This window comes from Equus przewalskii, chromosome 6 (assembly GCF_037783145.1).
Source record: "Equus przewalskii isolate Varuska chromosome 6, EquPr2, whole genome shotgun sequence".
NCBI lineage: Eukaryota > Metazoa > Chordata > Mammalia > Perissodactyla > Equidae > Equus > Equus przewalskii.
In genome coordinates this window covers 56,837,189-56,863,613 of record NC_091836.1, presented here as the reverse complement: position 1 = coordinate 56,863,613, position 26,425 = coordinate 56,837,189, and the positions used below count along the sequence as shown (strand labels likewise).

General features: G+C 37.6%; 1 protein-coding gene across 4 annotated transcripts in view; it reads left to right on the top strand.

Moving 5' to 3' along the window:
- The first annotated feature begins 7,660 nt into the window (after positions 1–7,660).
- The window catches only part of FOLH1 (folate hydrolase 1), a 52,556-nt gene continuing 33,791 nt past the window's right edge, over positions 7,661–26,425 (top strand). The window contains exons 1-5 of one of the 4 annotated variants that reach the window (XM_070623928.1): positions 7,921–8,173; positions 10,445–10,553; positions 10,664–10,877; positions 14,832–15,018; positions 19,986–20,087. In XM_070623928.1, the coding sequence (XP_070480029.1) occupies positions 20,079–20,087 (9 nt within the window). In that variant the 5' untranslated portion in view covers positions 7,921–8,173; positions 10,445–10,553; positions 10,664–10,877; positions 14,832–15,018; positions 19,986–20,078. Of the gene's footprint in view, positions 8,253–10,444; positions 10,554–10,663; positions 10,878–14,831; positions 15,019–19,985; positions 20,088–26,425 lie in introns of all 4 variants that reach the window. The other 3 variants (XM_070623929.1, XM_008515328.2, XM_070623927.1) reach the window with 3 other exon arrangements.

Genomic DNA, 26,425 nt, shown 5'->3' with positions numbered 1-26,425 from the left:
CTTTCATAAACTAATGAGTTTTGTATTATGGTGCCTAATTTATGTCTAAAATCTTAGAATTGTACCTATAAGGTCTCTGTCTGTGTCTGTCTGTATCTTTATGTACATGTATGTATGTATGTTATAAATGTGTGATATTTTTTCCTGCCTCCAGGTGGCATTACCAAAATTAATTTATAAAGAGCTTTACTTAACTGGCTTAAGACAAAACATTTATATAAATCAAGTATACTCTTAGAAATATAGACACTAACCTAAATGTGTTTTAGAACTGCAGATAATTCCTAACCTTGAGTCAGTCTAATGTGGAAGAAAAGCTGTCAACAGTGATTTCATGCCCCTCGTGCTGTAACAGATGTATAGATGGAGTACTATGGCGACACAAAAGATGGAATGAAAACTCTTCTTGTGGAAGTCCAGAAAGAGAGAACTGCAGTGGTGATATTTGAGAGGAACCTTAACATGTGACTAGAGCACTTCCAGAAAGTTAATTGATAATGGGCACTTGAGGCACATGAGACAGATTTCACAAAAGCCTGATGTCAGAAAACAGACAGGAAGGTTCCAGAAACCATTTGAAGTTCAATGTAACAAGTTTTTGTGATCAATGATGGCAGCAGGGAATGGGGGAGTAGTGCTGAATGGGAGGTGAGTCTGGAAAGCTTAATTATTCAGGATTCTGTGTGGCAAGTATAAAAGAAACTAACTCTAATTAGTTTAAGCAAAAAGGAGGGTCGGCAAGAGAGTCAGGCATTTATTACAAAGACACAAGAGTGTCTCACAGAACCCAAAGGTAGGAATCACACTGGGTCTCAAGAAAACACTGAAACCAAGGATCTTGAAGGTCAGGAATTAAGGGAGTACATAGTCCATTTCTAACACTATCTCTGCTCCTCTCTGGACACTTGCTTTATTCTGCTTCCTGATTAATCCTACTTTCTCTGTTACTGTATCCATGTGGTAGGCAGAAACTGATGGGCTACCTATGTAACACTTCCAGCCACTTCAACCTCCAACTCAACACCTCAGCAAAAAGACTTTCCTCTGAGCTGAATCAGGTATCTATTCTGCATTAACTGTGCCCAGGGACCTTAGGTTTTCAAGGTAGACGTCCACTACAACAGTAGATTTGTATAAGGTTTTGGGAAAATGTGCACATGTTGATGAAGAATTTAAACTTTATTTTGTAGGGAAAAAAAGAGTAAAGGCAAAGATTTTCAAGCAAGAGACAGATATGATTGTACTTATTTTTTAGGAAGACACTAGTGGTAGTTGGATATGAGTAAAAGAGAGAACAGAAACCAGGTCTACTTTGTTTCTATTGCATCTGCTGCAACTGGCAGAGTTCCTGATGCATAGGAGACACTCAATAAATATTTCATAAGTGAATGGATAAAGAATGACTTAGGTTTTCATCCTGAACAGCAATGGAGAATGGTGTCATTTATTCAGATAGGACAGATAGAGAAGTCTGGCAGGAGGTGGGGGTGGTGATGCAGAGATGGAGAGTAAATTTGTTGGGGGGTGATGTGTTGGCTAATCTTGTGTGTCAACTTGACTGGGCTAAGGATGCCCAGATAGCTGGTAAAACATTATTTCTGGATATGTCGGTGTCTCTGGAAGAGATTAGCATATAATTCAGTAGACTGAGTAAAGAGATCAACCCGCACCAATGTGATTGGGGCCCTAATAGAACAAAAAGATGAAGGAAAAAATGAACTCTGTCTCTCTCTTCTTGAGCTGGGACGTTCACCTTTTCCTGTCTCTGACATCGGAGCAGCTGGTTCTCTGGCCTTCTGACATGGGGACTGACACCAGAGCCATCCCTCACATGCCCCTTCTCAGGCCTTCGAACTTGGAGTGAATTATATCACCAGCTTGCCTGGTTCTCCAACTTGCAGACAGCAAATTGTGGGACTTCTTGGACTCCATTACCATATGAATCAATTCCTATAATTAATCTCCTCTTATAGATATCTCTACATATTCTATTGGTTCTGTTTCTCTGCAGAACCCTGACTAATACAGTTGGGTATTAACCCAACTTCTCTTTGACCATGTGAAGTGGGAGTAGCCTAATAAACTTTCAGGTGGAGATCTCAATTAAGCCATTAGATATTTAATTGTGGATCTCAGAAGTGAAGTCTAGGTTGACAACAAATATGAAAAAATGGAGAATTCCATCAAGGTAAGTGATATTTGGTGACACTAGCTTGTGTAACAAATAAATCTACTGGGTTAAAAAAAAAAAAAGTTCGTTTTTCACTTCTATAAAGTCCAATTGGGCATTCTTGATTGCTGGTCTCTCCACCAAGCAATGATTCAGGAGTCAATGTTCTTTCCATCTTGAGGCTATACTATCCCCCAGGGCCTCTGATTCCTCTGCTAGAGCACGGGCATTCAGCCAAATGATTAAGGTGAAGAGAGAGAGAGTGGAGGATGGTGTAGGAGGCTTTTAAGAGCTAGGCTTGGCAATAACACACATCACTTACTTTCATATTTTATTAGCTTTTTCACAGTATTGCTCTTTCATTACTCAGCTTCAAGGGAGACTGAAATCTGTAGTCTAGCTATGTGGTAGGAAACAGGGAAATGTGTTTGGTGAGACTCTAGCCAGTTTCTGCCAGAGTATAGATGATACTTAGAGCTTGAAATCACTTCAAGAGATACTATGGAAAGAAGAGAGCACAGGGCCAAGGCAGAGCCTTGAGACACTCCAACATTTATAGGGCTGGTCAAAGAGGAACTGATAGAGGAGACTGAGGAGGAATGCCAGTCAGTTTGAGAGGAGTGGTGACGTCTAGAAGAGGAAGTGTTAATTGGAGAATTAGCAGTTAACTTTGCTGAACTCTCTGAGTATCTACACTGTGACCCCTTTTTAAAAAAATGTCCCTAAGGGCAGGTTTTACATAGAAAAGACCATTGAGATGTTTACTTTGATTTTTATAATCAATATTTGGTTGATTGAAATTAGAAATTTAAAAAAACTTCGTTCTTCCTTAGCTTAATTTCAGTATATATCTCTTATTCTATTTGTAAATCTAATAAATTTTAACAATAATTATGGGACCTTTTATAATTTTAGTTTTATTTTACGTACTTAGTTAACTAAATACTGTTAAACATTTTAAATAGAATTTATATATTTAATGCATTCTATTAACTTTTATGCACTTCAATTTTCTGTCTAACAAATCTTCTCAAGTACTTTAAATTAATTCTTCTAAGTCTAGTAAATTTAATTTATAATTATGGGGAATCAACTTTTTTTACATATTCCAGTAAAACTTCATATAACTATAGAAAGTAATTTCAATTTAAAATCCAAAAGATGAACTCAATTACTCAATTATACAGCTTATGTTAGAATCAAGGCTAATCAAATAGGCCAAATTCTCTCAAATATTACACATGAGATTTTTGAAATACTAAATATGCCTGAATTTCTTATAATTAATGGGTTCAATTACCTATACATTTCTATGTTTAAATCTAAACACTCTAGAGGTAAAAATATACTTCTCACAAAGGAAATATTGGTGTCATCACAAAGTCTTCAAGGATAGTCTCTTAGAGGTTTGGAATTTACATATTTAAATGAGATACTGACTAGGGATACTGACATCTGCACTTATGAGGTCCTATTTACAGTCACTATAACAGCCCACTAAATGGACTTGTGAACATCTTAACCTACATAGGTTACATGTTTGGGTTTGGATTTTACCTAATTCTTCTCACAAGATTCTGCAATGCCACTCAGGTGGTTATATCACCAAATTTAATTTTCTTTTGTTCTTATGTTATTTAAGATATCTTCCTACATAGGTTTAAATATCTCTGATCTCACTGGAAATCTACAATTTTGTCACGTTTTTCCTATTTCGTAGAAACAAATGTCCTTGGAAAACTTAACTGACAGCAGTGTTCTGTTTGAGCTCTCAAGTTTTCTTCCATCTGAGTTAACAGGGAAATTCCAAGATTTCTTGGTGAAGACTGTTTTAAATCATTTCAGCCTAACAAGTTGAGATTACATACACTCTCTCCAATGCTGGTTAGCCAACATAATAAATATTTTTTCTGATTTAGATATAGTCATTTCTAGCCAGGCACAGGTGGGGATCATAATGGCTATTATCTAGTAAGCATCTGCTTTGTACCATGACATTACAGTTCCAAGAGTCAGAAATCTCAGTTTAAGCAAAAAAAGATATTATTTTGGTGTTTCTGTGACCCAGCCCAGTACCTGGTCCGTGGTGATAATTTTAAGAAATGCTTTTCAAACTGCATGAAAAACTTAGATGAATACGTATTCGTAAAGGACAAAAGTGCTTTCTCCCATTACTGAATTAAAGTTAAATACTTTTGTACCTTATTGTTCTATTCTTTAAAAGTTTTGGAGCTAGGTCATAATTATTCATCACCTAATAGTTGCTATGCAATTTGTTCATTTAAAAGTAATTATTATATAACTCTTACGTGCCAAGTGCTCTGTGAGGCGCAACCCTTCCTCTCTGGGAGCATTTAGTCTAGTGATTCTTTAAGAGCTGATGGCCAGTGGTGGTGTATTACCTCTCCTTGATTTAATATTTCTATTCTGAATCTATTATTTCCTGCACTGAGAGAGGAAGTGGAAAGTCACGTCACACTTTAACTAATCTACTGACCCACAAAGTAGTGCTACCCATTTTTTGTGTATGGATGGGCATATGGCACTGTGAAATATTTCAGGGTGCTCTCCAAACAAGAGCTACTGAGGTTAATGTGAATCATTAGGTATGGACAAGGGGCCCACAGTGCTCTCCTGAACACAAGCTGTTGTATTCTTTTGCGCTCACAATCTCTGCTTTCTGGTATTGTTATTTATATTTCTATTTAGGCCCTGTCTTCCCAATTGGATTAAAGTTCTTCAATAACAGTAATCATCTCTTATACCTCATAATTGCTTCATTACTTAGTGTAATGCCATTCATTCATTCAAAAGGATGTTTCTATATGCTAGGCACCGTGGTAACTCTAGAAAATAGACGGGAACAAGATATGGTCCCTAGTGCCATGGAGCTTAAAAACTGGAAGGAGATAAAATAGTAAAATGTGTAACAAAAGGCTAACAAAATTAAATTAGAGATCAGTGTATTAGTACCAAATGTCTATGAATATCAAGAAGACTTCTCAACATAGGTATTTTTAAGCAGAATCTTTAAAGAAAGAGAACAAATTCTGCATATGAAAGTGGAAATTGGATATCCCCCTAGAGGAGTACATTTGCCTTTGGATACTTCCAAACAAAGCATTATTAAACAAGTGTTATCTTCATTTTTCATTTGGAGTTTATAAATCATGATGAATGTGTCAAGGAAGTGAGAGGTGCAGGGTTGGGGAGAATGCTGTATGAAACCAATGTTCTTGAAATCTCAAACAGGCACCCAGGCAAGGGCCAGGTGTGTCAGAGTTTTCATTTTTCATTAGGTGACATGATGCATAGTGCATTGCCAAGCAAATAGCTTTCCTTTTCAACATCAAAGTTGGTTTTCAGTTCATTCATTCATTAATATTTATCAAATAGTTATTCTATGCCAGGAATTATGGGTAAAATATGTGTAAAATAAAGTCCCTGACCTCAAAAAAGATCATAATATCCGGGAAGATACACAAGTGAACACAGTTACCAGATAGTATGATAAATGTTATAATCAAGAGAAACAAAAGAGTGTCCAACTGGGTTTGGCATTCTTCTTCTTCAAGTCCTTATGTGAAGAGTCACCTGCAATCTGTCCTCAATAAAGAAGGAAGGATAGTATGGTCTAGTGCTTGTTAAAGCAAACACATGCTAATTTTTTGGGGGGAAGTTAATCAGCTTCACTAAACCTTAGTTTCCTCAGCTATAAACGGGAAATAATAACAAAAATGACAACAGAAAAATTTGGTCTGGCTTGTATAACCACCTGTTGGAGATTTTAAATGCTTTTGAGGGAAATCCTGTTAATTAAATGAAATAATTCATGTAAAGCACATAGCAGTGTCTACCACGTATGATGTGCTCATAATATTAGTTATTGTTAATTAGTTGTTAATTACTTATAAAGGTATGTCTTCCCCACTAAATCATAAGCTTCACGAGTGGAGGAGGAATCCTTTCTCTAAGATCTGACAGACGTTCATTCATTCTCTGATCATTGTTAGATAGTTCTAATATTGTTCAAAAATCCCTTCTTGTGCTTAAGAAATATAATTTGTCTCATTTATGCTCACATCTGACTTTCAAAACATCTCCATTAATGGAAGGTACTTAATAATGTCATTAGATGATCCTATATTTTACAAACAAGCAGATGTATTCAAGTAGGTTGAATACTTGACTCCCAAGGGTATACAGTTTAGACAGGACCAAAGTTGAAGTCCAAGACTTCTGACCCCAGGCCCAGGACTCCTCCCAACACTACCGGCAAAAGCCCTGAGCAGACACACCCCGTGATCAGTAACCCCAGGCAGTACAGAGGTTGAGAGGAAGGCAGACACTGGATGATGTCTTAGCTTTGTGATTCTAGGGGTTTACTTCACTGAATTCAATTTCAGTTTTCCTATGTGTTAAACAGGAAGAGTGTTGGTACCAGCCATGAAAGGTTCCAGTGATGGTTAAACGAGTTAACGTAGATAAAGTGCCTCATTTATAATAAGTGCTCAATAAATATTATTCTTTTGCCATACCTGGTTAGACTTGACAGTAGGAACATTAGGAGACATTTAATAAATATAGGATATTGTTAGAAAGGGATTAGGAAGCTCCCTCCTTTCCTGTCCTGGGTCACCAAGGGGTTGGTTCACGGTTGACAGATTGATTTTCCCACACCTCTTCACTTTGCTCAGAAATTCTTTATCCAAGTACCCATGAGTCTCTACAGTCTAGCCCCGTCTCTCCTTACTCTCTCCCTGTTCTTTCCCTTTCCCAAAACAAACTATATACTATTCCTTGAACATACCCTAGCTTTCTGCCTTTGTCTACACCTTTGGCTCTCCCACAATTTATTCTCATCTCCACTGGTTCATGGTTCTGTTAAATACAACGTTTCCATGAGGCACTCCTGGCGGAGTCCGTGCACCAAGTCTCACTCGTGGATTGCAAGAACACAGTTGATTTTATAAAGCATGTGGTTATTCTCTCCTTCTAGACATCATTGTTCTTTTTTTTAAGAGTTTATAACAGGGATAAAATGATGTGCAATTGACTCTTCAGGTTAATTCAACATAGACTCATTTCATGCTTACCAAGTGCAGCTGCGATATGCAAGTGGACAAACTCTCTGCCTTCAGCAAGTTCCAATATTGTTTCTTTAAAAATGGTTTTGTTATGTAAAGGAGAGAATAACTCCCTAAAAGTTTACTCATATCCATGATGTTAAGACAAAGAACACGGGTGGCAATTCACATGGACGACAGCCGCTCCTTGACCATCGGAAACAGTGCCAGAACTGACCACCACGTTTTTCTACTCGACTCACTATAGTGCTACAAAGTTTTTATCTCATAGGATTTCCGAGGTGAAAAAAACTCTCGAGAGGTGACCTAGTCTAGTCTACCAACTAGCCTGGAGCCAGGCCCATGTGGCTTTTCCTAGGCAGACAAAAGAGGAGCGTTCTATTGAATTACACGGGAAAGCCTTAGTTTTCTTTCTGCTTATCAGATTTTGGTCAGGGATTGGAGAAAGGAGAGTAGCTGCCTCCTTCCTTTTTCTCCCCTTCCTTCCTCTTTCCTTCCTTCCTTTTTTTCTTTTCATTTTTAAATAAGCAAGAGCTAGACATTTTCAACATAAACTTTTTCTTAAGCGCCTCCCCCAAGGGGCCGGGTTTTCTTCGGGCGACTGCCTTTGCCTCCCTCTCGCCGGGATTGGCTCAGAGTAAGCTAGAAATGCTTTCGTGGGGAGAAACTAGACCCGGGGCTGGAGTGGATCCCAGTCTGCAGTAGCGATCAGCGCGGAGGGAGGGAGGAAGCCTTGGCCCGGCTGCGGGGCCGCAGCGGAGGCGCAGGTCCGGGAGGCCCCGGCGGCCCCGCGCCGACATGTGGAACCCCCTCCACGAGCCCGACTCGACCTTTGTCGCTTGGCGCCGCCCGCGCTGGCTGTGCGCCTGGGCGCTGCTGCTGGCCGCCGGCCTCTTCATCCTCGGCTTCCTCTTCGGTAGGGGCGCGCTCGCTGCACACAGCCGGAGCCCACCCAGCCGTTTCGCGGATCGCGGGACTCGCGGGCCGCCTGCCGGGTGGGCTCTTGTTACTTGTCTCCCCCGGGGGCGGTGACTTGGTGGAGGCATACCAGGATGAGCCCCCGCGTGTTAGCCGGAGGGTCCTGGGGGCAGTGCACAGTTGGGTTCTGAAAAAGCTATTGTAGGACAGGCTCACCTAGGGTAGGGAGTAGAACCGAGCGAGAGACGCTGAAACTGAACTTGAGAGGTTCCACTCGCTGAAGCCCTGAGAGAAATCGGTACGCTTTAGGACGAGGGCCTATGTCTGGGGCCGTTGAACCAGGTGGTCCAAGGAGCTTTGCAGGAAGTGACTCTTAGCTGTTTGGAGGCTTTAATCCTGTGCCTGAGGCTTCTTTATGTATACAGGAGGTAGAAGTCAGGGCGTTGTTGCCTGGGAGCCCTTTTCTCTCCTGGTTCTTTCGTCTTTGGGAGTAAGTAATAGAGGAACGTTTGGGAACTGGCTGATATTGTCAGCGCTCTAAACAGATCTTCCCCAGCAGCTCTTTTGCGTTGTCTCCTGTGTCCTCATTTGCAGACCCAACCCAACTCTGGAAAACCGGGGAGCAGCACAGGCAAGCTCAGACTCTTTTAAATTCTAATTTTGACTCTACCACTTCTTCATGGCCTTGAACGAGTTACTGAATCTCTCTTAGCCTGTTTCCCAATCTTTACGATGACAGTATCTGCAATTTATTGGAAATAGTAAATGAAATAGCATCTAAAGCTCCTAGCACGGTATTTGGGTATCGACACGTTTCTTTATTCCTTCTTGGTGAGGAGATGCTCTTCATTGGACCTTAAAGCACAGGACTAGCCTAAGATATTGCCACTTGGTTCACCCCTGCTCTGAATTCTGGGTCCCCTTTCTGGGATTTAGAAGAACAGGGCAGAGCCAGCTGGGTTGACTCGAATTCAGTCTCTTGCTGTGTGACCTTGGGATCATTAAAAAACTTTTGAGCCACTCTCTGCTCATAACTGACATGCTATTAGTACCTATCTAAGGTTGTTGTGGGGCTTAAACGAGATAAGTGCTCAATAAGGACACATTTCAAATTGAATTTCAATTTTCTCAACTGTAAAAATGGGGAATAGACTTGGCAAGGCTGGCGCAGGGAGTAAAATCTTCTGTGTCTCTTAAAGGCATTTAAGTGGCCGACACAGAATAGGTTCTTTATTAATGGTGGCTTGTTTTTTTTCCCAGGATTCTCTAATCTCCCCTCCCCAACAGACCTCCGACCTCTTCCTCCTGTTCATTTCTCAGATCTCAATTCTAGCATCTCAGCCTCAGTGGGTCCTTGCCTGATCCCACAGTCTAATCCAAGTCCCTTTGTCTTATGTACAGGTGGAACTGTATTTCCACTTGTTTTCAATCATTTATTTCACTATGCCTGTGTGTATGTGATTAATAACTAGAAGACTCCATGAATGCTAGCTGGGTGTGGATTTGGGCAACCATTTTATGTCTAGATTATATCATTTCTCTAAATAAACCCTCTAAATAAATGATGCCCCATTTCCTTCAGATTAAAAACCAACTACAAGGGCTAATGGTGCCATGTGATCTGGCTACCCATTGCCTCTGGCTTCTATGCGTGCTGGATGTCTTGCAGAGATGTTGGGTGAATTGCAGTTTCACTGTAGCTTTCCAAGGTTGAACTTCCCAAGCCTGCTTCAACTGGAAACAAAATCTCGGCACATTTTGTTTTGGTTTCAGAACCAGAACAAATTAGAAGTCTGCATTTCCTTTAAGTCTTTGGAATAATTTGTGTACTTGAAATATATTCATAATTTATTCATTATAAACATTTACTGAACACTTATTGTGGGTCAGCAGAGGAGCAGACACTGGGCATAGAAGCTTTAAGGGGAAAGAAGGTGGATCTCCTTTTTGCCTTCACCTTCAAGAGATCTTGTTTATCCCCATTAGTTGAAACAGATTTAATTTTAGTGCTGATGTCCTCATAAAACATTTCTTAGAATAACAGCAATTGGCTTTTTAAAAATGTTGTAATTGATTTGTAATTTAATAGTCTGTTTGCATGACTTTTTCCCAGTGGAAGTAGGCATGAGAAATTACACTTCAGAAAATCTCAGTTAATGCTGGAGCTCGTTGATAATTTGTGTTTTATATATGATAGATACAATAATAAGAAAATAAGGTTCTGTCTATGAGCTTATATCTCATTTCTATATTTGTATGTATTTTTCAGGATGGTTTATAAAGTCCCCCAATGAAGCTACTAACATTGTTCCACAACATAATGTGAAAAAAGCATTTTTGGATGAGTTGAAAGCTGAGAACATCAAGAAGTTCTTATAGTAAGCATATACCTGAGAGTTTATATGGACAATTTGTCGGAAAATTTTGTTATTCTGTTTAGATGTTTTGACCTAATATTTTATACATAGGCACTGCCTCTATTTTTTAGAAAAAAAAGTTATTTGTTGAAGATCTATCGCATTTCGTCTGGCGAGAATTATACTTCAGCTGAACTTCACCACTATAGATGTTTTCGAGAAGGGGTCAGCAAATTTTTTCAGCCTGTGTAAGCCAGCGGATCTCTCTCACAACTACTCAGCTTGGCTATAGTAGCACAACAGAAGCCGTAGAAAATACATAAGAGAATAAGTGTGTCAGTGCAGGTAAAACTGGCTTTATGGGCACTGAAATTTGAATGTCATATACTTGATCTGTCACAAAATATTATTCTTTTGTTTTTTTTCCACCTATTTAAATGTAACAACCGTTTTTAATTGGGCTGTACAAAAACAGGACATGAGCTAGACTTGGTCTGTGGAATGTAGTTTGCGAATTCCTGTTTCGGAGGAAGCCAGTATATCTTAGTCAAAAGAAGAGATTTGGACTTTGAAGTCGAGACAGATGAGTTTAAATTCCATCTTTGCCCGCTGATGGTAAAGTAACTCTGAGTGAATGCTTAATCTTCCTGAGCTCTCATTTCCACATCTATACGATGGGGATGATGATATTGTGATGAGGACAAAATTAGAAAGCATATATGACACAGTTTAAAAACAAGCTCCTTATTTCCTGAAATAGCCATCTGTAGTGTAGAGCAAAAGAGGTAAATGAGTAAATTTAAAAAGTATTTGCAAAGCAACTAAAAGCAAAACGCTTGTTGAGAATTATTATATACAGTTGATTAGAATACTTAGCTTTTTCAAAGCATCAAGTCCCTTTTCTGTTTTTTTTTTAACAAATTGGCTTAGTGTATGTGTCCAAAAATACTTGAAGTCCCTGATGGTGATTGAAAGATTCCTTAGTGAATACAAGCTATAATTTTATGTAAAAGACAGTTATAGATAGATACATAAATAGACACACACATAATCACACACATATTCCTATATTAATTGCAATAGAATTAAAACTATGAATAAAAATTTGCTAGGGCACCTCCCCATCTTTGGAAATGCCGTTTCAAGTGAGAGACCCTGAAGTTTAAACTTTGTGGAAATCTCTGCCTCTTGCACTTATTTCACTATAATTAAGTATAATAGATATAATAAAAGTGGAGATCTGGCAAGATAGAATCCTCATTCCTAGACAGAGCTGTTTTCCTTGCTTTCTTCTTCCTTTCCTAACTGTAACTTGGACTATCAACCAAGGAGAACAATGAATGCCTTCCTTTATTTCTCTTTCTGGACCCTTGAGCAAGATTGAAACAGTCAGCTTCTTGCTTACTCTCCATGGTTCTGACCAAGCTCCTCTAACTGTTCAGAACTCAAGGATGTTCACTGTTACGACGTGAAACAGAGATTAAGAGAAGCCTCACTCACCTCTCCAAGGACCACAGAATGTCTAGAAGCCTCCTGGACTCTCCAGATTTCCAATTTGCTATTTGTTCATCAGAGAGCTTTCAATCTAAATATACCCATGGGTCAGGGGTCATTAAATCCTTGGATCTTCCGTATTGTCCCCTTCATCACCCTTTGCTCTGCTACTAAAGATCCTCAATGCTTCTAAGTCACCTGCCTCTCAGTAGTGGACAGGAGGATTAAGGAGGGGCTGCCTTTGCTGTCTTCCTTGGGATGTGGGGTCCACCTATGTTTCCCTTTCTGTTTCGTAAACACCTAGTTGAATTCTCAGATCTGTTCACTATTTTGCAACTTTTTAGAAGGATTTTACTTCTCCACTCTGTTCTGAAAGACAGGATTATTTCAGAAAAGTGTTTTAGACCTCTGGTCTCAGAATTTCACTGATCTGGATTTGAATGCCAGTTCCACTTTTTGCCGGCTGCCTTTAAGTCACCTAACTCCTGCAAGCATTGTTCCACCCTTTGTAAACCAGAGGCAATGTGTTAAAACAGGAATACTAATAACTCCCTTTATTAATTGAGACAATGTGATGATATTTGGAACATATTTTAACTTTTCTTGCCAAGTTTTTAATACAAGTTATTGACTATTTTGGATAATTTGTAAATTTTTCTTTTTCTAATTTGATATTCTTGTAGGATCAACAAATTACTTGTGATACACTTCTTTTTTTTTTTTGAGGAAGATTAGCCCTGAGCTAACTACTGCCAATCCTCCTCTTTTTGCTGAGGGATACTGGCCCTGAGCTAACATCCATGCCGGTCTTCCTCCACGCTATATGTGGGATGCCTACTACAGCATGGCGTGCCAAGTGGTGCCATGTCTGCACCCAGGATCTGAACCCTCGAGCCCCGGGCCCCCGAAGCAGAATGTGGGCACTTAATTGCTGTGCCGCCGGCTGGCCCCTGTGACACACTTCTTAACTGATTAAAACACAACAAATTAAGAACTGCTGTTAATATCAGTTATCTAATAGAGCCTCAAATCTTTGCGAAGTAGTGAGATAGCAATATTCTCCCTGTGTACAGAAGAGAAATTTAAGACATGACCAGGATTACACAACAAGTTAGTGGCAAAACCTGTAACATACCACCTATGTGATTTTAGGCCAGTTAATTTATTTATCCTTGGAAACAGATCTTTTTTCCTACTCATCTTTTTCAGGATCAGCTTTGCTGCAAATGAGTGAGTCCTAGCCCTGATCGTGGCACTCTGTTACATCCTAGTTGATAATGACAAAACTGTTAAAAGGAATTTCACTTATAATAACAGAGTCTGATAATGATCTCCTTTTTTTCCTTTCTTTGGTGAGCAGGTTCAAGACTCCCATAGCAACTCTTTTTGTGTGTAGGGACAGAGATATAGCTGTTATTTCAGGAAATATGCGTTATCTACACCCACTTTACTGTGTTACAGTTTGTGATCTGTGTAATATGGAAGAAAATGGCAACATGTTGGCTATTTTTCTGTTTTCTCTGCAGGTATGCATTGATGAAAGGATAGATAGACTGCTTAGCTGCCTCTTAAAATTGTGTTCTTTTTGTTACTGTATTTTGCAAATACACATTAAAAATCTTATATAAGATGTTAAGCCCCTAAAAATTTACTGACTGAGGATTTTAATGCTATCTTTGTAAATACAATTTAAATAATTTTAACATAATTATAAAATTAAATTAATCACAGGAATTTCATTTTTTTAAAAAATTGAGTTATTTTCTTTGGTAGGTAGTTTTCCAAATCAAAAATTAGATACACAATAAAATTAAACATTTAAAATTGGGATCATCATAGTCATGTTGCCTGTTAGTTTTCCTAAAATCAATGTAAGGATGGAAGTGTGTTGATTTTAGAAAAACCTATGTATTTAGAATCAGAAATTCATGAAATTCAAGAAGTTTATGAGCTGGAAATAAATAATTGTCTTCTCATGATACATGCTCCTCTGTCAGGTGAATCATTTTTCTTTAAGGAGTTTAAATTGAAAATAACCACTGAGCTGAATCTTCAGGGAAAAAACAAATTTTCAGGACAAAGAAATTTAAAACAAACAAACAAAAGAACAGTGTCTACATACTAAATGAGAAATTACTCTACTCATGAAAATATTTCTGGTAGCCAAAATTTTGGCCACATAGTTTATTTGTTAAAGATGGTCCTGGTCAGACTATTTCTCATCGATTCGAAGTGTATCACTATGCATGAAGGTTGGAGTACAAGAGATCCAGTCTGAACTTGTATAAATATGTTCAGATTATTCCTTAATGAAGATACTTTATGAATGATTGCTAATCAAAAGGTTTCTCGCTTGGCTATAACTTTCAGTACTTAAAAATGGATGCAATTATTATTCTTGACATGTTGCTGCTTGGTCATTTGAATGAAAATATTTTTCATCTCAAATATATTTTACACAGTGAAATAAACAGATAATTCCATGAAAGTTCCAAGATGCATGGGTCTTAGAAAAGAATATGACACTTTCCTCATCTGCTATATAGGGAGACATGCACAAGATTGCACGTAACAATTCTCCAGAAAAAGATCAGTTTTTCTCTTGACTGAGTACAAATTAGAGCATGAAAACTTCAAAAAACGCTTTGAAAATCTGTTTGATGCAATAAGAGTACCACTTTGCGCTTTTGTGTATCACATCTCAAAGTATTTTTTATAGTGTAAATCTGCCTTAATTGGTTGTTGATTTAGGATAAAGGCTGACTAAACATGAATTTCTAACCACTTTCAATTTTTGTCCACCAGTAATTTTACACGGATACCACATTTAGCAGGAACAGAACAAAACTTTCAGCTTGCGAAGCAAATTCAGTCCCAGTGGAAAGAATTTGGCCTGGATTCTGTTGAGTTAGCCCATTATGACGTCCTGTTGTCCTATCCAAATGAGACTCATCCCAACTACGTATCAATAATTGATGAAGAAGGAAATGAGGTAAAAAAGATAAGAAAATAAACTCCTCTCATCTGTTCTTTTCAAATACCTTCTATGAAAGAAGGCCCTGTACCATCTTCAATTATTGATAAAATGACTATTGAAACTTGTGAATGATGCTTTTAATTTCTCATTATCAGTGTCAACTACTTTCTTATGATGTTCGAATTTAAGGTGATGTTGGAAAGATTCTGAGAAATTAATGTTTGATGACAGTTGCTATTTTCTATTTTTTAGTATTGCACTCATATAAAGTATATTAGTAAACTTCCAAGCAACTAAAATGCTTTTTTTTTTATAGGTAATAGTAACCAGTGTTTACTAAGCATCTTGTAGGTACTTGAAATGGTGCTAAATGCCATCATATTATCTTTTGTTTTTAATTGAAGTAACATTGGTTTATAACATTACATAGGTTTCAGATGTACAGCATTATAACTTAATATCTGTGTATACTACAACCTGCTCACCACCAAAAGTGTAGTTTCCATGCATCGTCATATGTTTGAATCCTCTTACTCATTTTGCCTGCTCCCCCTCCCCCTTCCCTGCTGATAACCACCAATCTGTCGTCTGCTTCTAAAGTTTCTTTTCTGTTTTGCTTGTTCATTTGTTTTGTTTGGTTTTGTTTTTTACATTCCACATATGAGTGAAATCATAAGGTGTTTGTCTGTCTCCATCTTAGTTCATTCAGCGTAATACAGTCTAGGTCTATAAAATAGATACATTTTTGATAGGTTAAGATCATAAAAGGTACTGCATAGGTTTGAAATTTCTAGGAAATTCAGAGACACGGTGTGCAGTTTGAGCCAGCAGGTTTTTATTGGTACTTAATGCTTATGCCTTATGTGATCGTGGGTTCAGCTCTGTGCTCAGAACTGGAATATGGGCATTCGGAGGGGAAGAGAGTTTGGAGAGAAAGTTTATGGAATGATATCTAGCCTGAAGAATTTACAATCTTGTTTGCAAGTTAGGGCACTTGAGAAAGAGAAGATAATACAAGTAATTGAGGCATTTCTTATCGTGACATATATTCAGTATAAAAGCTCATAAAATATAATTCAAATATTCATCCCTATTTAGCATATATTACTTTTAGAGCTATTATATCTGACTAAAATAGCCCCTTTCAATCTAGATAGCTTCTTCAGTCCTCTTGTTAGTTGGGCCTCTGAATTGTGTACAAGTTCAAATATGTCCTGCTTGATCAGTGAACTAAAAATGTCAGGTGACTTAAATATATATAAATTTAAAAAAATTTTCAGAGTATGTCACTGACCTCCTTATTGACTAATGAATCGGTCTCTTCTTAGTAGTTAATATGTTTTACAGTCAGTGATGTAATAAATATTTTTTAAAAAGGTATGAGAAATGTCAGTATACAGCATATGGTCCCATAACATTGATTAAATAAGTGGTAGCATATCTATATCATTAAGTACTAAGGAGTCTTTAAAAGGATGTTTAGAAGAATTGTTTAATGACATAATAAAATATTGATTATGTTAAAAATATACATATACTTAAATCTCTGTTTTGATGTGTCAGATTTGGGGCATGTCTATGTACAATGAGGAAAATAAGCTTTCACTTCTTTTTTCCTTCTTCACCTCCCAATTTTGACTGTACCTTTACTTTTATTATTCCTTTTCGTTATTTGTTTTTGCTATTATAAGCATTTATTAAATTCTTAAAGTCTGTCACATAATATAAATATATCATGATGTAAATATATCATGCTTCATTTGGGAGATTTCCCTGAATGATTTTAGCTGCCTCCTTTGGGTTCCTAGACCACTTTCCAATGTGTGTGTTTTCCCCACACATCTAACAAGCAGTTCTTGGACACCAGCTGGGTGTCCTACAATTCGACTCAGTTCTGACACTGTTTACCCAGAGATAGTGCCAGATTCCACAGGTTGAGTGCTCAGTTCCACAAGACTACACCGCCCCCTTCAGATGCCAGTTCCAAGCCCGGGTTTATTACCTGTACTCTGACCAACTGGCTATAAATCAGAGGTTCCCACGGCCCCTTCCTGGGGTTTGATTAATTTGCTAGAGTTGCTCACAGAACTCAGAAATATTTTACTTACTAGATTGTCAGTTTATTACAGAGATACTAAAGGATACGAATCAACAGCCAAATGAAGCGATACACAGGGAAGGTATGTGGGAAGGGGCAAGAAGCTTCCAGGTGTACCACTCTCCCTGTGTCTCCATGTGTTCACCCACCTGGAAGTTCTCTGAACCCTGTTCTTTTAGGTTTTTATGGAGGCTTCATTACGTAGGCACGATTGATTAAATTATTGGCCGTTGGCACTTGATTCAACCTCCAGCCCCTCTCCCCTCCCCAGGGTGGGACTGAAAGTTCCAACCCTCTAATCACACAGTTGGTTCTCTTGGCAACCAGCCCCATCCTTAGGTCCAAAAGTCACCTTATTAACATAACAAGAAGCACCTTTATTCTCCTCACTTAGGAAATTCCAAGTCTTTTAGGACCTCAGTGCCAGAAGTGGGGACAAAGACCAAATATGTAAAGAAATCATAATATCGTAATATTAATAATAAATCATAATAGCACACCGCCTAAAGCTTTTTAATGTTTTCGAAGTTATATCATTAGTTCATTTTCATATTTATTTTTATCCAAGTTATGCCTGCACACGAAGACTCACCTAGTTCTCCAAAATGCCTTGATTCCTCCCTATCCTTGAGGCAAGCACTATTGAACCAGGAGTTGATTCTTTTGATATTTACCTCCTTCTTTAAATAATGTGCTTATATTGCTTGTGTTTCAGATTCAGACATTATCTTTTGACATGGTGACAATTCAGCTCCATTTTCATTCCTCCATGACAACTTACAGATGCTTTCTTACTGTCTCCCCAACTCTCAATGTAGTATAATTATTGTGACTAAGTATTCACTAACTATTCACAGCTGAGCTATGTGACTGAGTGTAAACTTTTAGTCTCCTGCGCAATACAGACAAGTTCCTTCTCCCACAGGCAACAAGTATGGTTAGTGTTTTGTAGAGTCTACCAGAAATATTTTAAATATATAAAGACACAATATTTTATCTTTGTTTATGTAAAGATAACATACCATATGGATTGAACTATACATTGCCTTTTTATGTCACAAAAACTTGTCAGTGCAAGTAATCAATAATCAATCTATAAGCCAAAATTGGAGCGAGTTTCTTATATGAACCAATTTGAGGACCGTGGCCTGGGAGAGCAACCTCCACTAGGGAAGGAAGCACTCCGGAGATGTGAGGTGTACCGCGTTGTTATATTCTGTTTGGAATGAGAAACATACATCACATATGACAAGGGTATCTTTTTTTACTACAATCACAAGATGTTTTGCTAGCACAGCAGGTCAGTGGTCACGAGATGTACACAGGAGGTCAATTTGACGCTTAGTTTCTGGGAAGAAATGCTTATCTTTAAAGAAATGCTGGTATGGGAGGAGGCGTACATTCCCATCTTTAAAGGCAGCGTTCTTTGCTGTGGGACACTTTGTAAATGTTTAATGCATGCCTGACAGGCCATGTCAGGCCATCCTGGAGAAGCAAGGTCATGGCTTCCTCAAATACCTCAATATATTTAACCTTTCTTATCGCTTTTCATTTATTCATCAAAGTAAATAGAAATTTGCAAACCGAAATTTTCTTAGTTATACTCAGAATACATAATTTGAGGCTGTATTAGTGAAGCTTGGAAAGTGAGCAACGTTTAGTGATATATAGTCTACCTTTGATAAAGTCACCCCAAAAAGTCATTTCTTTGACCTTAAAAAACTTTTCTGAGTGTTAGAATAACTCATAAACTTGCTGTAAAATCCACTTGCTCAGTGGTGCTGTAACATTGAAGATTACCATAAAGGCAAATCAAGTGAGACCAGCTTCAGTACTCCCTTGGCTGGAAGACTTGCTGATGTACTGACTTTGTTTCTAGAAGGATTTTTATTGCACTTTAGTATAGTGTCTCTTATAATCTTCCCCAGTGATTCAGATGCGTTTGTATCCTGCGTGCATCACAGAAAAATTATGGGGAATATGGAAGATATGGGGATTTTTGGAGGCTAGGAGATTTGGTTTCATTTTATCAGCCTCAGGACAGGTAGAATATTGGGGCTCTAGTGAGTACAGTTTAGTGTCAGCCCAGATTCACTCCCCATCTCCCATCACCTTTGTTCTACTGCACCGGCCAGGACCTGTAGCATAAGGTTGCAAAGAAGTGGTAATAGCAAGTATCCTTAACTCAGAGGGAATTTTTTTTTTGAGGAAGACTAGCCCTGAGCTAACATCTGCCAATCCTCCTCTTTTTGCTGAGGAAGACTGGCTCTGAGCTAACATCTGTGCCCATCTTCCTCTGCTTTATATTTGGGATGCCTGCCACAGCATGGCTTTTGCCAAGCGGTGCCATGTCCCTACCTGGGATCCGAACTGGCGAACCCCGCGGCGCCAAAGCAGAACGTGCGCACTTAACCTCTGCACCACTGGGCTGGCCCCAAGATATTATCTGTGATTCGGTGTTTTTAGGTCTTTTCAGTGTGAATGTTATTGAGTGTATCTAGCTACTGTCAGATACAGATTCCCCCCAAAATGTGATTTTTTACTGAAGTGAATTTCATATTTAATTTGTTTCTAAGTAAATGATCTTAACATTGTTATAAGTGACTAAGATTACTGTACAAGGTTACTTCTTATTTGAGGATTAAAATTTTCCTCCTAAATCAAAAGCTGGTGCTTATACTTCTCACGGCCTATAGTTTATTCATCTCACGAAGTCCTCACAGCTTGTGGCACAGTGCTGGGTATGCGATATGTCTTCTCAGAGTACTGAGGGATTGATTAACCCTCGACTGACAAAAGAGATAATACTCATTTTCCCTTGTTTGGTTGTAGTAATCAAACTTTACCTGGGTTTACTTTTGATTATTGTACTTTGTGTCTCTAGATTTCCAACACCTCCCTGTTTGAACCGCCTCCTCCAGGATATGAAAATATTTCAGATGTTGTGCCACCTTTCAGTGCTTTCTCGCCACAAGGAATGCCTGAGGTAAAAATGCAGTAAGAGAAAGGAAGTCTTATTCTTTTTTGTTCACAGTGTTTTTTAAGATAAAATTTACTACAGTGAGATGCACAAATCCAAAATATACATTTAACGGCGTTTGACAAATGAATATACCCATGGAATCCAGCCCCCTTCAATGTAGAAAATATTACCATTACTTCAGAAAGTTCCCGTGTGTCCTTTCTCAGTCAACTCCACACGCCCCCGAGGCAATCATTCTTCTGATTTTTTTGCCGCCATGGTTCAGTTTTTTCCTATTCTAGAGATTCATATAAATGGAATTAATAGCACGTAATCATTTGTGTCTGACTTCTTTTACTCAGCATAGACTCTGTGAGATTCACAGGTAGCATTTATCAGTTGCTTATTCCTTTTTATTGCCAGATAATTTCTATTGTCTGAAAATACTAAATATTTTACTACCGTTGTATACCACTGATGAATTTCCAAAGAGTTTGAATAACAGTATTCATTGCCCTTTTCGTATGAAGAGCTTGAGTGTCATTCTAAAAAACTTTCTGCAGTTTACTCAGTAAAGCAGTGTGCACAATTATCATCAGAAATTTTATGACTGATCCCCAGCTTCCTGCACAGTACTTTGCCTTTTATAAGAAAGCTAAGTTTGAAAGAGCTGGATATAATTTATTAGTATCTTTTTAAAAATTCTCTCTTCTAGTGTGATGGTGAACATTAAGTACACTCAGTTTTGGGCTTGTTCAGTTTGAAGTGCCTGGGATATATTCACAAGAAGTTGCTAGTTGACAGTTGGGTATAGCGCTCAACAGAGAGTTCAGGGTTTGGGCTATCATTGGAAACATCCTAAGTAAAATATTTGCATGTAGTATTGAATTGATATTTAAAAATCCATCTTCACTAGTCAGTTAGGATTTATTATAAGATCATAAGGATGATTTAATATTAGGCAATGCCATATTTTTAATAAGTAAGGTAAAAATCATACTATTTCAGCGATTTTCAAATTTATTTGATTCATTAACTTATTTATAAATTAAAAACTCTCACAAACTTAGAATAGAAGAATATTTTTCATTGGTTGTATTAAATTTACTCCAAATGAACACTTTGACATCTTAATGATATAATATTGGATATATAATATTGGAAATGATATAATGTTGGAAAAATCTCCCTAAAAATTGGCACATAAAAAGAATGCTTGCAATCATTGTAATTATTTCATAATTGTCATGGAATAGGAATAAGGGATATAAGAACTGAAAATGAAGAGATGTTTTATTTTACCTCTCAGGTGTACTGAGGTCACTTAAACTTCTTCCTCAGGTTCAGGCACACTGCCATATGGGTCCCTGTGAGGTCCCTCATTTATTTTCTTTTCCCTTCATCTCTTATCCCTATTCTTCAATCTCATTCCTTTTTTCTATCCCTCTCCCATCCCACACCCACCCTAATGTATTTACGTCCTCAGCAATGTATGTATTGAAAATACATGGCTTTGTTTAGTGTTTGATATATTTTAAATTCACATAAATAGTATACTTTAGGTCTTACTTGATTTCTTATTATTTTCAATTCATGGTCTTTTAAAAATCTATCCATGTTGCTTTATGTCAGGATAGTTCATTACTTTTCATTCTTGCATATTATTCTGTCTTATGTGCATACACATGTAGCTCTTAGTGGCAAACATATGGTTTGTCTCTAACACTCTACAGTGTTGGAGTGCATATGTCCATATATGCCCCCATAGGGGCTTGCGAGGGGTTTTTTGTGTACAATAAACCGTGTACGGGATTGCTGCATTGTAGGGCATACTTAATTTTGCAAGGTCCAGCGTGTAGCACTTTATACTCCCACCAACGACACATGAATGTTCCTTTCTCATATTTTCATCAACACTTGAAATGACATCACTTTATAAGTTTTGCCCACTTAATTGTTTCATTGTTGTTCTGATTCACCCTTCTCTGATGACATATGAGGTTGCTCATCTCTAAATATATTTATTAGCTACTCTGATTTTTCACTCTGTGAAATCGTTAACTGTAGGCTTTTTCTTTTCCTGTTGAATTTCCATCCTTTTCTTAAGTTGTAAGGGTTTCTTAAATATTTTGGTTATTCATTCAACATCAGTTTTAGATATTACAAATAGCTTCTCCTAATTTTTCACCTATTTTTTCATACTATCTGTGTTGCCCTTTATTTAAAAAAATCTTAAATTTTGATACTGTCCAATTGTTGTTGTTATGTTTTTTCACTTTGGGTCTTCAAATTAACTTCCTCCTTCTTCATTATTTATAGTGATATGTCTGTATAACCAGAATATACAAAAAAGTTAATTAGTAAATTTTATTTTTAAAAATAGCATTAATATTACCAGATTAGAATTAAGTATATTTGGACGAATAGTATATAAAAGCAGAAAATATAACAAAGAAATTTAATTTAAAATATCCATAAAATATAAAATACACTTTAAAAATCTTAAAAGTTAAATGAGTGTGAACTAGTTGAAGAACCCTATGAAATTTATTGAACAGGGAAGATGTTGTGTATAAAGAAGCAGATTATGTTTCTGGATGGGAAGACAGAATGTTATAAGGAGAAAATTATACCCAGATTAATTTGTGAGTTTATTGTATAATCAGTTAAAGTCCCCCAAATAATTTTTGGACTTTGACAAAATTATTCTACTCATAAGAGAATCATAGAGATTATTAACTCATTTCTTTCAAGTAGACTTCAACTCTTGCAGATTAATGGGAAGATGGAAGGAGCATGTGATTCTGCATGGGGTCACTGTTTGTGTTCAAATATTGGATGAGTTTGCTGGCTAGTGTGCTTCACTGGATCACCTGTAACCCAACCAGTGAAGTGTTAATTCTTTTTAAAATTATGAATGTCTGTATGTGTGTTTAGGATATTTCACGATAAGTAATCTTTGGATCTACGTCTGAATCCTCTTGAGCGTAAAATACTGGGCTCTGCTTTAGGCTATTTGAAATTAGCAGTTTGGCAGTGTCCTTAAAATATAGTCTAACTTAGTGGTTCTCAGAGTTCAGCATGCATCACAGTAATCTAGAGGGTTGTAAAACACAGATTCTGGTTCCCGCCCCCTGAGTTTCAGTAGGTCGTGGGTGAAGCCTGAGAATTTGTTTCCAATAAGGTCTTAGGTGATGTTGGTTCTGAGGGCTGAAGAACCGTGCTTTGAGAACCACTGGTATAACACCTCCCAATTCTGTCTCTATTAACAAGAGCAAGAAGATGGAAGCTTGAAAGAAACATAAAATTCTAGGCTAACAGTGCAAGATTGTATTTATTCCCAGTCATAGAACAATGGTACAGTGTAGATTTTACAAGAAGGTCATTGTCTGAAAACAAAGCTTTTCTCTAACTAACAGTGACAACTTGCATTTGTGAAGTGCCAAGAGGGCCTATCTATCACACTTGTTTTCATTTTCAAAGTTTGCTGTCATTTTTTAAACTGATGTCTTCTCCAATCCCTTCTCCATCATAGTTGTTTTGTGTTGATTGTAGATTTATCAAAAGATAGCCACAGTTTACAGACATTTAAAGAAGTAGTCTCCCCAAAGTTGGTGATATTCAATAGGGATAAATTTCAAGTGGGACACTTACACTAAAACAAAATTCACCGAAATCCAATTGATTAATGACTCTCTATTCACAGTTAGAATAAGAGTGAGCTCCAGAGAAGGCTAATAATTGTAAATCAGACATATGGTGCTATCACTAATGTTGCATTAATATTGCGTTGGTTTTAGGAAGAAATACAAGAGCTAAGAGGAATCCTTTTAATGAAGCAAAGATTCAAAGGTCACTTTCTCAATAGACTTTCCTCTTTTTATTTAAAATTGCACCCACCTGAGTACCAGTTCACTGTTTGCCTGCTCTATTTAAACTTTTTTTGAATTTTTGTACAGCACAAGTTAATATGCTATACAGTTTACTCAGTTATTAGTTTATTGTTTATTATCTTATCTCTTGGCTCTCCATGTGAATGTAACTTCCTTCAAGGACAGTGACTTGCTGTGTGCCTAATGCCTGGAACACTGCTGAGCACATAATGATACATCTTCAACAAGTTTGTCAAGTGAATCTTAGAGTCAACTTGGAAACAACTTGATTTTAGCATCTGTTGTAAATTCGTTGTGCACATGCTATGAGAAATGTAGTCAAAGAGGAAAACAATGGCAAAATAAAATTGTAGGATATTAGAAATCGTGTAGGACAGGGGTTTCAAACTAGGGTGTGGACAGACTTTTCAAAGGCAAACATGGGATTGTTAAAGAAATCAGTTGCATCATAATTTCTCAGTGTATTTTTTCATGGAATTGAGAACTAGCCTGTGGTGAGGTCTTGCTGGTACTCCGTCCCCACCTCCTATTTATGGTCATTTTTCTCATATTTTATGAATCAAAGGCACCTCCTACCTATCCTAAAACAATATGAAACATATCTCAGAGTTGTAGAAAATCTCTAGAGCTCCAAACAAAGAGATGATACTGAAAGATTCTAATAGCTGGGTCACAAATGATTTGGCGAGTCAAATGGTTTGCAATTGAACAAAATTAAAGATGAGGCTAATTGAGTTTCCAACTGATATCATTAGAATTAACTTGGATAATAAGTCAGTGTGTGATTTTGGGGGTTGTAACTTGGAAGAAGTTTAAATAATTTGGTGAAAATTCCATAATAAAACTTCTTTCGTTCCCTTCCCATGGTTTCTCAGAACTTATGTCCACGAATAAGACGTGAATAGAACTGATGCTGAATCCTGGCTCATTCTAGCAATAACTTATTCATCCACAGATTCATGACCTAATGTTTTAACATCCCATGACACTCAAAGATGTATTTCAAGTAAAATTTTATGCTTAGGTATTATTTATAAAAATTTGTAATGATGTTGTTAGACTCAATTTGATACTACAAATAATTATAATAATAACTTACTCCTGAAGAATTTTTGTAACACATACAGCCTGTTACAGGAAATAAATATTTTTAAAAATTCAATTTATATAGAGTGTATTCTTAATTAAGGGAAGTTTGGCAGTGATTAATAAAAGACTTTCAAGCATACCCGGATTCTAGGTAACAGAAACTGAAATGGGATTTGGTGTGCTAGATGTTAACTAAGGAGTGTTCTCCTGGGATCAATATCTGTGGCAGGGAGGGGAAGGAAGCTGGATAACGCGGAGAGAGAAGTCACCCTCACTGCCAGCTTAAGGACAGCCTCAGCCAACCCAGTGGGCAGCTCTGGAGTGAGGATAGTCCTTCAGAATTGTCCTGGTGTGAACTAAGATGTTCAGATCTTTCTACTCCCACATCGATCAGTCGCTTAGTGTGTGGCATCCTAAGAGGCATGACCTTGAGCAAGGTGGCTGTCTGTAGCTGACCTTGAGCAAGGGGACTGAAAGCTGTCTGCAGAAAGCCTTCCCTGCAGCTGGAGCAAGAACACCTTCGTTGAAGGGGAATCTAAGGGGACTCTGGGCAGCATATCCCAGTGTCCAGTATGAATATATTTTACTTTAGAGTAAAATGCTTTGGGGGAAGGGATATAAAATACAAGTTCAAGGAGGAAAAAGAATGATAAAATTCTGACTGAAGAAAAGAGAGTGTTCCTATACTTTTTAAATGGATGGTATTGAAATGTATACCAGTGTAGTATTTAAATTCCTTTGGGTACATATAAAAAGTGAGATGAGGGCCAGCCCCAGTGGCCTAGTGATTAAGTTAGCTCTCTCTGCTTCGGCAGCCTGGGTTGGGTTCCTGGGCACAGACCTGCACCACTCATCTGTCACTGGTCATGCTGTGGTGGCAGCTCACATACAAAAAGAGGAAGATTGGCTGCAGATGTTAGCTCAGGGTGAATTTTCCTCAGCCAAAAAAAAAAAAGTGAGGTCAAATTGCTTCTAAAATTGTTGCTGTTTAAATTGCATTCTTTGCTGCTACTTAAGGTATGATAAACAATTTTAGATGTCAGGTTAAAAATATATGAGGGGGTATGTTGCTTTTCAAAATTAATTTAGGGAGAAGGTGAGCAAAAAATATGTTTGAAGAACACTGATCTAACCTAACAGGCCATTTTACAAATGAGAATATTGAGACTCAGAGGTGTTGTAAGACTTGCACATAATCATACAAATTATATGAAACCAGACCCATAAAGCAGTGATATTATGTGACCTTCCTTACGTGGTGCTTGTCAAGGCTCAATAAGCTACTGTTTGTGAATGTCCTTTGAAGAGAATAAGGCTCCTATCTGGGGCTTCTTAACCTAGGGTGCCTGAACCCCTTCCAATTGTATGCAGCAATGTGTA